Source organism: Notolepis coatsorum (assembly GCF_963971535.1).
Source record: "Notolepis coatsorum genome assembly, chromosome: 16".
In the NCBI taxonomy this organism is placed as follows: Eukaryota; Metazoa; Chordata; class Actinopteri; order Aulopiformes; family Paralepididae; genus Notolepis; species Notolepis coatsorum.
The window spans coordinates 66,443,816-66,463,380 of NC_140180.1; the positions used below are offsets into that span (position 1 = coordinate 66,443,816).

General features: G+C 41.9%; 1 protein-coding gene across 1 annotated transcript in view; it reads left to right on the top strand.

Annotated features, from left to right (window-relative positions):
- Window positions 1-11,526: 11,526 nt before the first annotated feature.
- LOC311242997 (seipin-like) overlaps window positions 11,527-19,565 on the top strand; it is a gene marked incomplete at both ends in the record, with an annotated part of 33,878 nt that continues 25,839 nt past the window's right edge. Inside the window, 6 exons of the mRNA XM_084332059.1 lie at window positions 11,527-11,630; window positions 11,782-11,863; window positions 12,095-12,238; window positions 12,794-12,928; window positions 14,463-14,560; window positions 15,211-15,340. Coding sequence (XP_084188185.1) covers window positions 11,527-11,630; window positions 11,782-11,863; window positions 12,095-12,238; window positions 12,794-12,928; window positions 14,463-14,560; window positions 15,211-15,340 — 693 coding nt within the window. The remainder of the gene's footprint in view (window positions 11,631-11,781; window positions 11,864-12,094; window positions 12,239-12,793; window positions 12,929-14,462; window positions 14,561-15,210; window positions 15,341-19,565) is intronic.

Genomic DNA, 19,565 nt, shown 5'->3' on the forward strand with positions numbered 1-19,565 from the left:
CCATAAAAAATATCTTTAAAAAGAAAAGAAAATGACGGCTTGCCCTCAATGAATCTCATAGTTGAAATGAAGATTCAATTAATTAATAAATGAACATTTAGACTCTGGAAGATAAGAAAAGCTAGGGTAATACTGTACAGTATGAACAGCATACCTGTCAACCCTCCCGTTTTCCCCAGGATTCTCCCGTATTTCAACCTTCTCTCCCGTCGTCCTCCTGTTAAAATATGTTCCCGTATTTTTCCATTTTTTTTTTATACAAAATGGCTGCAATTGCGCTCTGTGACGACAGGTGGCAGCAGTGTAGATTAGACCATTAGCACAGGAAGTGAGACTGGAAGACGGTTGCTGACAAACTGTCGGGCAAAGTGGGGTTATTCCCGGAGAGCTCACTCTCGGCAGTGGTGCTCTCCCTCAACATGCGAGTAGGGTGAGACAACACCATTCTTTAGTCCAAATAATACCCTACTTTATACTATATTATTGTCATTCGTTTAATGTAAAGTCAGTCTTACATTGGCACTGCTTTAACGTTGCATTTACCCATAATCCTTTGCGGTATTAGACCCATGTGCCAGTATAACTTTTGTAAAGTAATGAAGAGCAAATGTAAAGTTAATCAATACACAATGAAACAATATCTTTATCTATATCACATGTCAAAACTACTTTAATAAAACAAGATTTCCGTTTTTCATTTCTACTCATTCATCCAAAACAAGACAGCAATTCTACTTCTGTATGCACCGGGAGAATTGAGCTCATAGCACAGATTTGGAGTTGATAGAATGGACATTGCTGTTCTTAGGAAATGTTGCACATGGTGGAAATAATGGAAATGAACATTTCTAACATTAACATTTAGTGTATGTTTAAAGTTGATACATTGAGGCATGGTAGAATTTCACTTTATATTACAGCAGTATATCCGTTTTTAACATTACAATTAGTGTCTGACACTATAGACACATGTTAAAAGTCAAAGTCAACTTTGTCATTTTCCAATTTGTGCAAGACATACAGAAAAATTCAATTACGTGCCCCCCTTCTCACGGTGTATATAGAAAGAGACAATAAACACAAAAGTAACATAGGACACAATATACAACACACAGGACTATGTACAATATAAACAGTACCTACAATTAAATTAATGAATGAATTAAATAAGAGGTAAAAGAGAACTTAGTATAAATATTCCTTAATTTGTGTCAACATTATAAAAATCCTATTGTATTCAACAAATTAATTATGATACACCACAATGTGCCCTTTCTATCTATTCTAAATCTATGGCCTTGCGATTCCAGGCTGCGCAGTGCCGACAAGAGCAGGCGTTCCATCTCCTCTACAGAAACACTGACACTTCCATTAATTTAATGCAGGGATGTACACAGCATTTCACTTTCAACCAGGTATCTGATTAATTTAATGTAGCAATTAGTAGTTCACCCAGTCCTTGGGTACATACAGGTTTTGACCAGCAGATGGCAGCGACGAGGCAGCTCAGCAGAGAGCAGCTGAGCTCTCCCGTTTTTTGTGAGTATAAACACAAAATACTATAGACAGTGCTAATACATCTGAATACATTATAGAAGATATCAGTGTTGACAGTATTATAAATATAATACGTGGATAACACTAACTATGAATGAACTATAGGTTGGATATGGGTAGTACAACAATGGAAGTAGATATCATAGTGTGAATGGACAACAGTCAATGTGGTGGCCACATCTATGAGAGGCTGAAATGGAAGCGCCAGTGTGATGGCAAAATTATGAATAAATTGGGTACAGCTGTGTGGTTGTAGATTTGTGAATGAGACATTGGGGTTAAAAAGCAGAGTCAGAAGTAGTGTTTTGTGTGGGGAGCCATGTCTTATGTGTGCCCATACACTCCGTTGGGGGGAGGGTACAGTTCGCAGCTTTTAGTGTGGCTGACCGTGAAGACAGGGAAGCTGTACCAGTGCGAGGAGGGGAGGTCCCAGGGAAGCTGTTCCAGTGCGAGGAGGGGAGGCCCCAGGGAAGCTGTTCCAGTGCAGGGAGGGGAGGCCCCAGGGAAGCTGTTCCAGTGCAGGTAGGGGAGGCCCCAGGGAAGCTGTTCCAGTGCGAAGAGGGGAGGCCCCAGGGAAGCTGTTCCAGTGCGAGGAGGGGAGGCCCCAGGGAAGCTGTTCTAGTGCAGGGTGGGGAGGCCCCAGGGAAGCTGTTCCAGTGCGAGGAGGGGAGGCCCCAGGGAAGCTGTTCCAGTGCGAGGAGGGGAGGCCCCAGGGAAGCTGTTCCAGTGCAGGGAGGGGAGGCCCCAGGGAAGCTGTTCCAGTGCGAGGAGGGGAGGCCCCAGGGAAGCTGTTCCAGTGCGAGGAGGGGAGGCCCCAGGGAAGCTGTTCCAGTGCGAGGAGGGGAGGCCCCAGGGAAGCTGTTCCAGTGCGAGGTGCACCAATTGTTTGTAACCACTAGAGGGTGGTAGGGCGCCAATGTCAGGCCGAGGGCCAATGTCAGATGGAGGGCATTGCCCAAAGTTAGGTGGAGGGTACTGCCCAATGTTACCATCCTGCCCAGTCCAGCCAGGACCGGGCCTAGGATCATGACAATTTTGGCCCCCTTGGTAATTGAGTTTGACCCCCCTGGTCCAAAGCCTCTGACACCTGATCATATTGGTTCATACAAGGTGTTTACCTTACAACAGGTTTATTACAATATGAATACAGTATGTCAGATATAGGTGGACAGTAGATAAAATGTGGATACGAGTATAATCAATGACGTTTAGACTCTGGAGTAAGATGTGTGTGTGTGTGGGGGGGGGGGGGGGGGGGGGGGGGCATTCCTGAATCAGCATACTAGGCTGTAGTAACCAAGGGCCCTGTATTATTCAATGGTATAGTAACATATTTCGCTCACTAATAGCTGATAGCAGATCAGCAAGACCTATTTTGTTTTGAGAAGATGGAAAGAAAAACATGGCTTTGCTCTGCCCTGTTCCCCTAAGAAATGACTTTCGTAAGAGCTTGAGACTTTGTGTGGGAGAATTCTAAAGATTTCATCATCCGATTCCTGTGTCCATGTCTCAACACACTCTGAGCGGGTCACATGGTGAAAAATTCCCATATACTATGAAAATAATGCTATTCAGAGATGAGAAACACCAACTATGTCTAATTTGTGTGTATGACTATACTTTTGAGGACATTCATTTACCAACTATCAATCATAGAGGAAGACTTAATCTGGGTTATTATTACTGTACCTCTTAACCCTCAGCCCCAACACGCACGCACACACACACACACACACACACACACACACACACACACACACTGTGACACACACACACACACACACACACACACACACACACACATACACACACACACACACACACACACACACACACACACACACACACACACACACACACACACACACACACACACACACACACACACACACACACACACACACACACACACACACACACACACACACACACACACACACACACACACACACACACACACACACATTCTCTCCAACAAATATCTGTGTTGCAGTTCACTGCTTTCTCCGTGTGGGAGGATGAGTCCACTGGCCAATACAATTTAGGATCCAAGTATAGCCAATTGGGGAGCCGGCTCACAAAGTTATTGAAGGGGTGTTGCTGTTTTAAATTTTATTTATTTATTAAATAATTGTATCCAAGACGGTTTGAACGCTGTGTAACAGGAGAGGAAAGGGGAACTGCAACATTCCATCTGCTCACAGCTCCTCCAAGATCATAACATATAAGAGGTGAGTTTTAGGCAGATTATCATTATGCCTTTTTATTCTCCAGTATCATAGTAAGGGACACCAACCAAACGCTGGCTGAGCCTGTGACAAGTCTCTTTGTTTGTACTAGACACTTGGTTGGAATGGTAGCCAACCCCTGTTCAGTTCCTTCTATTTCAAAAATAAATTGTAAAAATGTAAATTCTGAATCCTCTTGCCACAGTGTCTGGTTGGTGAAACAGTTGGTTAGGTAGTTAGTTCATTAGATGATCAGAGTTTCTGGTTAGCTGTGTCTTGATTTGTCCTGCCATTTATCTCGTATGCCATTTTTATCTTGCTGATTTTATCTTTATTATTTCTGATTGTCTTGTCGTTATTGTAGTTATTATTGTTGAAGTACTGTCCTGGGCCCCATTCCCTGTACGTGGCTAACTGAGTTAGCCGGATAATCTTCAGGATAACTTGACATAAGTCAGGCTTTTCGGTTCCACAAAGCATGTTTGGCTAAATCACTATGGCAACAGATCAAAAAATTTGAACCTGCTCCAGCGCAGGTTTAGTTAAGTTAGCTGGATAAGCTGGCCACTCCTTCGGAACAAAATGGTAGCTCCCTTCCTCAGAGATTGATTGATTGATTGATTGCTTGAAAACTTTATTAACAGATTGCAGAATGGGGTACAATACAGTACGGCTCAATACATAGAATTGTTAAGGGGATGCAGACCTAGCGAAATACTTTTGTCTTGTTTACATCAGGGTCCCCCATTTTCAATTCATAATAACATTTATGACATACACAACATACAGATATTTAAGCATTACATCACGCGCAGGAGTGTGTTATAGGAATTAGATCATGCCTAGGGGTGGTTGTTAGGCCCACCGCGCAGCAAGTGGTGTAATGTCTTTTATACAATGGCCGAATTCACTCAACCGTATTGCTATAGAATAAACACACAGTAATTGAAGCATAATGGAGATTTATTCACAAAACCATCCACAGAGAAAGTAGATCCAATAGTAGATCCACTAGTAGACACCAGAGGGAGCTCCACAAACCATGTTAAACCCAGATAGACAGTACTGCTACATCTATACATTTATGACATACCAGATTTACAAATACAGTACTGTTTTTGTAGGGTGATTATGGTTTATTTACATTGAGGTTCTGGGGTCACATGGAGTGTGTTATACGAAATACCCCCCCCCCCTCCACCCCACCTACCAATCTCCTATCTACTAACCTCCTCCAATGTACAGTTTGTTCGTCAAATGTATATACTCTCTTTTTTAAACTCTTCTTGTATCACAAACAGTACTGTATTTGTAAATCTGGTATGTCATAGATGTAGCAGTACTGTCTATCTGTATATCATGTATGTCATAATATGTTATGATGCATTGAAAATGGGGGACCCTGATGTAAACAAGACGAAAGTCTTTCTCTGGTCTGCATCCCCTTAACAATTGTGTGTATTGAGCTGTACTGTATTGTACCCATTCTGCAATCTGTTAATACAATTTTCAATCAATCAATCAATCAAATAACAACCGGTAACTTCACTGTGCTTCTTAAACAAGATGTAGCAGTACTGTCTATCTGTATGTCATGTATGTCATGTTATGATGCATTGAAAATGGGGGACCCTGATGTAAACAAGACGAAAGTCTTTCTCTGGTCTGCATCCCCTTAACAATTGTGTGTATTGAGCTGTACTGTATTGTACCCATTCTGCAATCTGTTAATACAATTTTCAATCAATCAATCAAATAACAACCGGTAAGTTCACTGTGCTTCTTAAACAAGATGTAGCAGTACTGTCTATCTGTATGTCATGTATGTCATATATGTTATGATGCATTGAAAATGGGGGACCCTGATGTAAACAAGACGAAAGTCTTTCTCTGGTCTGCATCCCCTTAACAATTGTGTGTATTGAGCTGTACTGTATTGTACCCATTCTGCAATCTGTTAATAAAATGTTCAATCAATCAATCAATCAATCAATCAATCAATCAATCAATCAATCAATCAATCAATCAATCAATCAAATAACAACCGGTAACTTCACTGTGCTTCTTAAACAAGATGTAGCAGTACTGTCTATCTGTATGTCATGTATGTCATATATGTTATGATGCATTGAAAATGGGGGACCATTTGGCGCAGTGGGCAAGGCGCTCACCACTAACGCAGGATATGCTGGGTTCGAGCCCAGCTCTCGGCGTTGCTTCCGGCTTGGCTGGTCGTTCATACTAATACAATTGGCAGTATTAGGGGGTGGGAAAGCCGGTGGGTGAGGATCGGACGTTGTGGACAGCGACTCCTACAGGTCGGTTGGTGCGCCTGTATAGCAGAATCAGGACGTATCAGCGTGAGCCTCCCACGTGCTACTCCTCGCCACTGAGAGATCGCGCTGTACAGGTGAAAAGATGTGACGGCTGCCTCCTTGTGTACCGGAGGGGACACGTGATGCAAGGCTTCGTCCACATTGCAGCCGACCAGTGGGAGGCATGGTCTAACAACGTTCGAGACAAGGGAGGGTAGAATTGGACAATACGAAATTGGGATGGGAGAAAAATAGAAAAAAAATGGGGAGAAAAAGTAGATAAAAAAATGAAAATGGGGGACCCTGATGTAAACAAGACGAAAGTCTTTCTCTGGTCTGCATCCCCTTAACAATTGTCTGTATTGAGCCGTACTGTATTGTACCCATTCTGCAATCTGTTAATAAAATTTTCAATCGCTCAATCAATCAATCAAATCTGACAACTTTTTTTTTTAAATAAACGTCGGCCATTATGTTTTTTTTTTAATCTCCGCGATTTTTCTTTTGTTTCACAATGAGTCATGACAAATGAATTACATAATCCATGTGTATGTACAAACTATAACATATTCCAGTTGACTGTATCTTTTTTGGAGGATTCGTTCAAAAGCTATTCATACTTCCATTTTTCTATCTATTGATTCAGACAGGGAAAAAAAAGTAATTCGGTTGTGGGAGGGATCTGGGGTCACGTGGAGTGTGTTATACTAATTATACAACGGCATGCAAATTTCTCGATTCTGATTGGCTGAAACAGTCCATTTACACGTATGTATCTGTCACAATCCACGCTCCTGGTCCCAGGACCCGCCCACAACCGAATCACATCACTCCGCCCTGTGGATTTTTCGGGAAAAACAAGATGGCGGACAATAATCTTTAACAAATGGATATGTTGATAGCGTCATAATGACTAAATATAAAGCAATTCTGTCACGGCGAATGTCTTAGTCCTTTAAACAATGTTGGATGATGTAATTGATGGGTCATGAGTCATTGTAGTACAAAATAAAAATCACGCGAATTGATTGATTGATTGATTAATTTGCAATTATTTTTTCTTCTTCCCCTTCCTTGCCAGAGCTCTCTCTCACACTGTCTGGCTTCCAGACACACTCACTCGGTCGGATACACACCCCCACACACACACACACACACACACACACACACACACACACACACACACACACACACACACACACACACACACACACACAAACACACACACACACACAATGTCTTAGTTGCTTAAACAATGTTGGATGATGTAATTGATGGGTCATGAGTCATTGTAGAACAAAATAAAAATCGCGCGAATTGATTGATTGATTGATTAATTTGCATTTTTTTTTCTTTCTTCCCCTTCCTTGCCAGAGCTCTCTCTCACACTGTCTGGCTTCTAGACACACTCACTCGGTCGCATACACACCCACCCACACACACATACATACACACACACACACACACACACACACACACACACACACACACACACACACACACACACACACACACACACACACACACACACACACACACACACACACACACACACACACACAATGTCTTAGTTGCTTAAACAATGTTGGATGATGTAATTGATGGGTCATGAGTCATTGTAGAACAAAATAAAAATCGCGCGAATTGATTGATTGCAACTATTTATTTATTTATTTTTTACCTACTTTCAATAGAAGCATCTAAGAATGAAGTTATATAGAAAGTAGGTCTGCATCCCCTTAACAATTGTGTGTATTGAGCCGTACTGTATTGTACCCATTCTGCATCTGGTAATACAATTTTCAATCAATCAATCAATCATTCCAATAACAACCACTAACTTCATAATTAAAAACTAAAGAAAAGTTGGATGTGTTAGTTGGTTGGATGTCTTAGTTGAAAGGCAGTTGGATGTGTTAGTTGGTTGGATGTCTTAGTTGAAAGACAGTTGGATGTGTTAGTTGGTTGGATGTCTTAGTTGAAAGACAGTTGGATGTGTTAGTTGGTTGGATGTCCTACTGAGAACAGTTGAATGCACTTCCGAGCTGCTTCCACATGGAGGCAACTTCTCTTTTTTTCTTTTTTGGGAACTACTTTTTCTGGCGGATGGTTTTTTCAATAAATCTTCAATTAATGTGTGTTTATTGTATAGCAATAAGGTTGGATGAATGTGGCAGTTGTATAAAAGCATTACACTACTTGCAGTCGTGATTTGTGAAAAATAAACCATGCCTAGGGGGGTCTAACGACCACCCCTAGGCGTGGTTTATTGTTCACAAACCACTCCTGCGCGTGATGTAATGCTTAAATAACAACCGGCAACTTCACTGTTTCAGCCAATCAGAATCAAGAAACTTGCATGCCATTGTATAAACAGATATATATCATGACATACATGACATACAGATATACAGTATTGTTACATTTGTGACATACAAGATATGCAAATATACAGTACTGTTAAACAGAGATCCTAACAGAAAATATATACATACGAGGGGGAGGAAACTGTACATTGGGAGGGGGTGTTTGGACATTTACGGGGGCCAGTTTCGAATTGCAGCCTCCCGTAGGTGCTCTTTGATCCCATTATACCATTCTGAATAATGTTTTTGCAAGATGATTTCCAGAATGTATTGATTTCATAGAATGTCTGAAATAGGCCTATAATTAAAAACAATTCAAATACATTAAACTGGTAAAAGAAATGCTTTTGAAATGTAAAATAATAGACGTAAAATGCTGATAATAAATCATATTCAGCCTATGGGTTTCCTACATACTGCACGACACCTGTTTGAGCTGCGGGATGAGGCGTGCTTGTTTCTGATGGAGAATGCGTCCCAGCTCGCTGCCCCCCTCCAATGCCGACTGGATATCAATTGAGGGGTAATACGCACAGCTATCCGCCATTTGGATCTACCTACCTATTCGAAAAAACATTCTTATATAAAAAAGTACAGATCACGTCTCAATGTGGAGGATGATCTCAGAGTCGCCAAAATTAAACCCAGACTGGACTTGTTGTGCTTCAAGCATAGTGGCAGTGCCCATCCATCTCATTAGGTGAGTTGAACATTAGCCTTCTAAATGAAACGCGCTATATGTATTCATTTTATGGTTGTTTCATTATTGTGTTATTTTGTGTAGTTATTGTGGGTGTCCACAATGCATGCACAATGCATTGTGGGCCTCCTATGCATATGTGTGCGTGTGAACGTTTGCATGTTTCAACCACCTCCATAATAGTGGGGGTCGCGGCTCTCTGACACGTTATTTCGGGGGGTCGCAACCTGAAAACTTTGGGAACCATGTAATTATATAGTACATGATACCGACGCGCATACAGTACATATATCCTCATAAGTATCTATTAATTCGTATCAATTTGATACTCTCTGGGCTTGTTTTTATCTACTTACTCGCTAGCCTCATTCGATCATTCATTCCATTAAGCCTACTGCCAGCAGGCACATTTAAAGAAATATAATCTAATTGATTGGGGTAATGAGGGATTTAAAATTAGCCTATAGATATGCATACAGTATGAATTTAACTTGTCAGCGATATCTTCCCGTTATCATGGTTTTCGGGGATCGAGACCTCCCCCTTTTCAGATAAGACGGGCACATGCAATTATCCTGAATACTCAAGTCTGGTTCGAATTAACGAGATTGTTTGAGACCGAATCAGGCTTCGAGAAACCGAGATAGCCTGAAATCAATCATCGGGTTAATTTAATCTGGCTAATAGGACATTTGATCGGCTTAGTTGAACCACATACGAGGAACGGGGCCCTGTGGTATCTTGTGTATTATTGTGTTACTGTATTGTGTTGTGCTTTGTTGTGAAATGAAAAAATGTGATAACAAAATTGTATTTCAATATATAATATTCTAACGAGCCTTGGAACCAGAGTGACTACATTTTGAGAGTTGTTGTTTATCGATAGAGTCCTTTCTCAGTGCAATCCATGCATATAGTGTGCATCATACTGGAAACCCGCAGCGTTGGCTAGCCACAAAACCAATGTAAAGTGATGGGGCCACTCTTCAGTCTGTACAAGCCCTGAAATAAATGCTGAAACAGTTATTCTCAGATGGGAATAAATCTTATCAACTAGGGGTCAGTGGCCTAAAGGGGATGTATTTAGGGGTCAGTCGTGGATGCATTCTGAAGGAGACACTGGTGTTGAGCCATTAGTAATAATTTCACCAAATAAAGATGAATACGGTTACCTATGTGCTCCACCACTGTCCGCTTTGATGCAGCCATGGATCCAATTCTGAGAACACTTGGTCCTCATCGTCATAACAGGTTGAAGAAGCGTATTTTATTAATATAATTCTATTTAAATTCTTTCAAAGATGTAATACAAGAAAAGAGTGAGAATTACATTTAATAAATGCATGGATAAACAATACACATACCAATAAACCATTTAAGAAGTCTGTGAAAATAGTCATTATGAGGGAAGGGATTATAATATGTTTTAGACTAACATCTGAGGTGGCTCTCAGTGAGTCTTTGTCTGATGAAGTTCAACCGGATAAAATGCATCTTTCTTGATGAAATGAAATGTCAGTGTTTCTTCAGTTATTTGGGGTGGACAGTATGTGAAATGCGCTTACCATCTTCTCCAGAATCAGACAAGAAGATTGATGTAACGGTTTGTACTATAGCCAGAACCCAGATACAATACTTTTGTTCCACACCTTTCTAAAAGCTCTGTGGATGTATTATTAAAAAAAAAAGTTTTATCTCAGGCTATTGACCAGGATCTGTGATTTGCCCTCAGCACTTCTCATCATATCTACAGTACTTGTTGGTGATAGTATGAGCTTATTCTCAGTTGTACAGTAAGCTCTGTATAAGACCATCTGCCAAATGCCTAAAATGCATGTATATGAAACTCTGTCTCTGATGTTCACAACACAATGTGAATGGAAACTCTGTCTCTTATGTTCACAACACAATGTGAATGGAAACTATGTCTCTTATGTTCACAACACAATGTGAATGGAAACTCTGTCTCATATGTTCACAATGTGAATGGAAACTTTGTATCTTATGTTCACAACACAAGCCTTGGGTTACCTCTGTTCTAAGCTCTTCTCTACCTTATTCTTTTACAGCAACTAAACATTATTTTGATTTAATTTGTTTATTCGACACGGACAATGCACAATACATATATTGCACCAGATATAGCTATAAGCTCATGTACGTCTGTATATCAGATGGCAGATATCACCGCTGTACCTTGTCTTGTCTTAAAACCTACAGATCAGATGGGGAGCCATGGAGAGACTTCATCGGAATTGGACGAGCTGATTGGTCAGGTGCTGCGGGTGCTCCAGGATGCGGTTGCCATGGCGATATTGCATGCCCGTCAGAAGTTGTTTCAGGGGGCTGTTGCGTTTTGTGCAGTGTCTCTGCTGCTCTGGACGGCTGCGTTCTTATATGGCAGCTTCTACTACTCCTTTATGCCAAGAGCTGTGTACACTACCCCTGTGTACAACTACTACAGGTCTCTGTCGTCTTCTCTCTGTCTGTGTTTGTCCATCTCTCTCCCTCTTTCTCTCACAAACAAACAAACAAACAAACAAACAAACAAACAAACAAACAAACAAACAAACAAACAAACAAACAAACAAACAAACATGTTTTCTTCCCTGTAGGGCAGACTGTGACTCTGCAGCCTCCTGTGTCTGCTCCTTCCCTGTGGCCAACATCTCCCTGCTTAGGAATGGAAAGAACCAGTGTTGTCTGTCTGTCTGTCTGTCTGTCTGTCTGTCTGTCTGTCTGTCTGTCTGTCTGTCTGTCTGTCTGTCTGTCTGTCTGTCTGTCTGTCTGTCTGTCTGTCTGTCTGTCTGTCTGTCTGTCTGTCTGTCTGTCTGTCTGTCTGTCTGTCTGTCTGTCTGCCTGTCTGTCTGTATACTAGCAATACAACAGGACATAACCCTCAACAATATTGTGAACCACCCATTTCAGGTGATGACATTTGGCCAGCCCTATCGGATCTCCCTGCAACTGGAGATGCCAGACTCCCCAGCCAATCGGCAGCTGGGAATGTTCATAGTTAGGATGACTTGTTACTCTAAGGAGGGGCTGGGCACTGTCTCCTCATCGCGCTCTGTGAGTTGAGTATCGTCTTTTCTGCGTTGCTCTGAGAATGGCTTCATGTGCACATTTACATGTGTTTCCAGCTGTAAACATGACCATATACAAGCTCTCTCTCTCTCTCTCTCTCTCTCTCTCTCTCTCTCTCTCTCTCTCTCTCTCTCTCTCTCTCTCTCTCTCTCTCTCTCTCTCTCTCGCTCTCTCTCTCTCTCTCACAGACAGACAGGCACACAAACGCATTCACACATACACCATGCAGTACACACACACCTACACACACACATTAAGCACATACACTCTTTTTGAATCACTAATTAAATTAAAGGAACCCGCCAACTTTTTGGGAAATTTGCTTATTTGCCATCTACCCTGGAGTTATACAAGCAGATACATACCATTTCTTCTGTGTGCATGCATTAGGCTTAGGGAACAGCCGCACTGTTAGCCTAGCTTAGCGTCATTCACTGGAAGTAGGTGTGCCAGTGTAGCCTAGTTCCCAACAGTCACGAAATACACTCCAAATACAACTCGTGAGTTATCCACTTGGAATGTTGTGCTTGTTGTGGCCAGACCATGCTCCGGTATCGGTCAGGTTTGCTGAGGACCCTGAGAACGCTGCTGTTCCTGCCGGCCTTCCTGACCGGAGTCTCGGAGCAGAAACAGCTGGTGGAGGTGGAACTCTTCTCTGACTACACAGACAACACTGTGAGTGGCGAGGTGCTCTGTGTGCGTGTGTGTGCGTGCGTGTGTGCGTGCGTGCGTCTGCGTGCGTGTGTGCGTGCGTGCGTGTGTGCGTGCGCGTGCGTGCGCTCTTGTACCCCTATCCTTGCCCCACAATGATAGAAATATCTGCAAAAATATGAGTATATTTTGACCTCATTTTAAATGGATAGTTCAGTTTTTTTGGAACCCTATTTACTACTTACCAATGATGATTGGTAGAGTCCTCGTACTAGTTAGCCACAAACTAGTGCAAAGTCAATAGGGTTAAGCTCCTGGCTGTACCAGCTGACTGAAACCTTGAGTGAGCTGGAGTGGTACAGACAGGAGCTTGACCCAATTACTTTGGCATTGGTTTGTGGCTAACTAGTATGAGCAAGAGGCTTGGATTGGGCTGAGAAACAATTATATTAATCAACAACTGAGACCCAGCCCTGCAACCACCTTGTCAAGTTCAGAATTTGTGTGTGTGTATGTGTGTGAGTGTTTTGTTCATGTCTTCATAACAATTATCTCTCTGTCTCCATCTCTCTGTATCTGTCTCTGTCTCTGTCTCTCTCTGTCTCTCTCTCTCTCTCTCTCTCTCTCTCTCTCTCTCTCTCTCTCTCTCTCTCTCTCTCTCCAGTATGTTGATGTTTTCATAACTTCTCTCTCTCTGTCTCTCTCTCGGTATCCAGTACAGTATGTTGATATTGCCTTAAACAGCTCTCTCTATGTCTCTTTCTGTCTCGCTCTCTTTCTCTGTCCAGTATAATGATGTGTTCATAACAGTTCTCTTTCTGTCTCTGTCTCTCTCTCTGTATCCAGTACAGTATGTTGATGTTGCCTTAAACAGCTCTCTCTAGGGGAGCTCCAGTAGCTCACCGCATATCTCGGCGCTATTTCGGCGTCGGGGACAACCGTGCGCGTCACGGATCTGGGGTACACGAGTTCGACTCCCGGACTTGCCGTATTTTCTCAGAGTGTCTTTCCCCGATCTATATCCCATTCAACCTGTTTCTGTCGGTCATGCTTGACCAGAAAAAAAAAAGCGATAAACGCTAAAAAGAACCAAAGTTTAAAAAAAAAAACAGCTCTCTCTATGTCTCTTTCTGTCTCGCTCTCTTTCTCTGTCCAGTATAATGATGTGTTGTGTTCATAACAGCTCTCTCTCTCTCTGTGTCCAGTATGTTGATGTTGCCTTAAACAGCTCTCTCTCTCTGTGTCCAGTATGTTGATGTTGCCTTAAACAGCTCTCTCTCTCTGTGTCCAGTATGTTGATGTTGCCTTAAACAGCTCTCTCTCTCTGTGTCCAGTATGTTGATGTTGCCTTAAACAGCTCTCTCTCTCTGTGTCCAGTATGTTGATGTTGCCTTAAACAGCTCTCTCTCTCTGTGTGTCCAGTATGTTGATGTTGCCTTAAACAGCTCTCTCTCTCTGTGTGTCCAGTATGTTGATGTTGCCTTAAACAGCTCTCTCTCTCTGTGTCCAGTATGTTGAGGGTGTCATAACATCTCTCTCTATGTCTCTCTGTGTCAAGAATGTGCACTCTGTCGGTGCCGTCATTGAAATCCTGTCTAACAAGGTGCAGATCTACTCAGCTCAGCTCTACGTTCACGCTCACTTCACTGGCATTAAGTGAGTCTGATAATTCCTGTCATCATCATACGGATCGATTTGGAAAGAAATCTTGTCAGCTGGACTATGAATGAGAACCTCCCATCTGTATTTCAATCCAACAGGGCAACCGTGCAACAGTTAGAAAAGGTCCTCAGAAGCAGCCAGATATACTATATGTATGTCTTTTTTTTTTTTTTTTTTTTACTTTTAAATTATTCAAAAAATTACATGTTCTATGTTTTTATTTGGGTCGTCTGACTCGTAGGGTGTTGATTTAAGCCACCCATTAGCTAACAATTTTAGTCCGAATTCTCACCCCAAACAAGGTACACTCTCATGATGGAAAACGTTGACGATGACACTCCCCCCCCCCCCCCCCCCCCTTGGCAATACAAGACTATTATTTTAGTAATATTCATCTTTGTTTTGCAGTTGGAGAGCTGCAGTGAACCCCATTACCCGGGAAACGCAACTCACTCATTTGTAGTCCAATTGATAAGATTCTGTAGATTAGTACGTTGGATAATTAAAAAAAATTGGATTTAGGTTGAAAATAACTGGATTCATCCTTTGAGGCTCCCATTTAAGCATAGTATAATTAGAGTGCATTCTAAATAAATTCAGATGTTCATCCTAACACCTTCCTTTTTCCTCTGTCCCCTTATAAGATACTTGCTGTTCAACTTCCCTCTGACGTCAGCGCTGGTGGGCGTGGCCAGTAACGTTGTCTTCCTCAGCATGCTCCTCCTCTTCAGCTACCGGAGGCTACTGCTGGGAGCAGCACAGACTCCACAACGGGTGAGAGGAGAAATTGAGGTATAATGGGTACAATCAGGGGCGTAGCTGTGGGGGGGGGTAGCTTAGGATGATTCCAAGGGCCCAGCACTGGGGGGGGGGGCCCCAAAATTTTATAATTTTTTTTTCTAGACATCACTCAGGTGTATTATTGATGCTCTCATTGATACTATGTTTGTTTCTGAAGTGTGTGTGTGTGTGTGTGTGTGTGTGTGTGTGTGTGTGTGTGTGTGTGTGTGTGTGTGTGTGTGTGTGTGTGTGTGTGTGTGTGTGTGTGTGTGTGTGTGTGTGTGTGTGTGTGTGTGTGTGTGTGTGTGTGTGTGTGTGTGTGTGTGTGTGTGTGTGTGTGTGTGTGAGATATATAGAGAGAGAGGGGGGGCTTTGGTAGACTATTGCATTGGTCCATTCATTGAAGATGAACGCAATGCGACATCCTTTACTAGGCTCACCCACCAACAGTGCAGGTGCTGAACTGCTGATCCGAATGTATAGGTAAAAACCATATTATGCGTTTTCATCAATAAAAAAATGGCCAAAAAAGATTTCGCGAATAATTGCGAAACGTGTTTAGTCCCTTGTTTGAGCCGAATCTGTGTTGAACATGATTTGTGGAACTCCCTCTGGTGTTGTGGTCGTGGACTTCACTGACCTTTAGGAAGTATTTCAACAGGTACATGGGTATCTTAGTGGTGTAGTGTATCTTGTAGACCAGGCCCATTGCAAGTTGCTGTACTCTGTCGTCTACTCTAAGCCATCCTAGATTGTCAAAATGGGCAGGGGTGAGGTGGGTTCTAGGAGTAAGGCCAAGCAGTAGCCTTTGTTTTGTTTTGTGATGTTTGTAGCCTTGTTTTTAGGGCCTTTGAGGTGCTTTGGTACCATGAGGTTCAAGCATAGTTGTAACTGAGGGGTACAATTCCCTGACTGTATTGATAAGTATGGTATCATTAAACCACTACCGTCTTATGCACTTTAATTACTGGCCATACAGTACATGATATATATAATGATGAACACTTCCCACAATGAAATCGGTTCCACACAAAGTTGTAATTAAGTATTTATTGCAGCAAAAGGTACATAATATACTTCTCTATTTCACTTTGAATGCGCTTATAAGGCAAAGGAATGTGCGTAGGCAAATCAATAACGAATGTCCATTCTCTGGTTACGCAGGAGGTAATTATACAACCTGAATCTTAGGGAATTACATCTATGGTACACTAGTAATATAGCGGGAGATACTGGAAGGGTCCCCCCGGTTGTAAGCCAGCAAGGGTAGAGGATCTGTCGGTAATAGAGTCTGGGTCAACGATGATAAGGAGACTCCGAGTACGGGAGACGGTGCAATAAGATCTTGATCCACAGACGAATACAGCTGTTCTCCGTAGCCTGTAGCTCCACAGGGAAGAAAGCTAGCCTGCCTCAGGCTTCTGAGGGGCAGACTCGACGTGGCTCCTCACAGGGTAAATCCCACACACTTGTGGGCGTCGGCGATTCTCCGCTCCATTAATCACAGGACCAAAAGCAAATATAATCCAGCCGTAAAGGGCTATGCAGTCGTCGGGTAGATAATCCAGTGTACATGTCCACACGGTCCTCGTCTAGGGCTCCTCGGGTGAAAGCGCCATGAAAGCAGCCCAGCCTGGATAAGCACTCTAGCTGATACGAGGAAAACGTTGGTGATGCTGGTCACTGTAGAACTTTAGCCGCACGATACACTATACACAAATTAGACTATTACTGACTTAATAGAATATGTCGCACTCGACGGTATAGCGCCAAACTCTGACACTTCAGTTATTAATTCGCACGCGGTCTCAATGCTCTATTTGGGGCCAAACAGGCCATACTTCACCGCACGTAGTATCGTGGGTGAGGCTTCAACTTATTGGGTAACATACTTCTGTATTCACCTGCGCCGTATTTATACGCTTAGATGAATAAACTAGTACCAGCTTTATTCCTGTCTCATATCCTTGCGCAATACCATTCATGTCCAGGCATGTCCCCGGTGGTGACTTTGAACCTGACTTTGGAGGCATGGCCTTGGCGCCTGTGGACCGCTGTCCAATAGGAGAATGAAATATTATGGTCTGTACTAGGCTAAAGGGATATTCCGTGTATATGTACAAGGAATATACAAGGGATATCAAACGATATATACAAATATTATGCAATATATATCAATCAATAAATATATATATTCGGTTTAATCTGATCCTTTGTAACAATAGTCGTAGAACCCTTGAATGAGTGCTCTTGTTAGAGTCTTCAAGGTATCCTTATTTACCAGAGAGGAGATCCTGTACAAAAATCTTGTTCAAAACACATTGGACCTCATTCTCGAAAGTGTTCTCAGCTGTGCTCCCCTGAATGAGGAATGCCACGGATTCTTAAATAGAATTCTCATACACCTGGATTTGCATACACAAAACGCCCCGCCAGCTCATTTTACGTGCATGCAACCACAGGACCATGTGCACAGGCAAACACAAAACCAATTTGTAACTGATCAAAATTAAGATTTGATTCAAATTTATTGTCATTATACACTATAAGTACAGTACAACAAAAATAAGTTTTTACATCTAACCAGAGTGCAAATGTAACTGTAAAGTGTAACGATTATAAGAGCCAGAACCCAAACGCAGACATAGAACGAGCAGAGTCGTGGAATGAAGTAAAACCCAAATGCAGGTATATTTATTTAAACAAATATATGGAACAGGGGAATTCTTGGAATAAATTATTCCAATTATTCCAAGAAAACAAAACAGAATAAATGTCCAAACAAAAGCGAGAATAATCTAAGTTAAAACTCAAACCAAAAACGGAGCACGGAATAGCAACTGGAATGGAAAAGCCATAGGACTTGACTAACGGGATGTAAGTCTACGATCTGGCAAAGTGGAAAAGTTATGACCAGTCCTTTATGGCAGGGTTGATTGGATAGGAAACAGCTGATCGCCTGACTCCCCACACTTGGATCCACTACTGCTGAGAGAGAGAAAAAAACAATGGAGACAAGGCCTGGTGGCTTGGAGGTGCATGACATAAAGTGCAATAGTAATATACAATTTACAGGTGATTAAACTGGGTTTAAAATATATATATTATATAATATAATTTATATAATATAAATTGGTACTACTGAGTAATGGAGCTAATCAGATGTATGTACAGAGTTGTAGTATTAATATGTACAGTGATACAGGTATAAAAACCCTATGGTAGTAAGTCATACTGGCCAGCAGTGTAACTAGTAAGAGTAGGTAAGGGATATGTACAGATATAGATATAGTATCTACAGATATGTAAAAAGGATTATATGCAGGTATGTACATACGGATGTGTGTATATATATATATATATATATATATATATATATATATATATATATATATATATATATATATATATATATATATATATATATATATATATATATATATATATATATATATATATATATATATATATATGGTAAGAATAAAGGGTGGTGCACTGGTCAGTAAAAGCAGACCTAACTTCACCGGTGCAGAGGTACTGTTGCAAGGAGTAGAACATATTATATAGTAGTGTCAATAGGGGGTACAAGGCCACCCAAAAAAGAGGCATGGGATGAGATAACAGGTGAGGTTAACGTGGTGCATTAGAGGGGCGCACAGCAGCTGAAATGAAATGGGCTGATGTGAAATCGGAGACCAAAAAAGAAAATCGCAAAACACAGGAGAGAGATGCTGGCCACTGGAGGAGGAACAGCGGGCTCAGGGTCGTCTGAGGTGTGTCAGCTGCTGCGTCCAAACACATCCACTGTCTTTTCAGCAGTCCGATGCTGTGCTCGACGGTGGAACGAGTGCTTGATTGATTGATTGATTAAAAACTTTATTAACAGATTGCAGAATGGGTACAGTACAGTACAGCTCAATACATACAATTGTTAAGGGGATGCAGACCAGAGAAAGACTTTCATCTTGTTTACATCAGGGTCCCCCATGCATGTGTGGCTCTCTTCGTAGGCCACCTCCTGCTCCGTCTGAGGGTTGGTGAGTGGGGTCATCAACCAGGAGGCCAGTGCATATCCGTGATATCCTAATAAAACAAGTCATTAGAAGAATAGAAGCCTACTGTTGCTGGAATGATTAATTACACACAGATACTTACCAATTAGCAATGCGTCTCCAGCGTCTCCTTGCTCGAGGTGCACACCCACAGAGTTGTTTTGTAA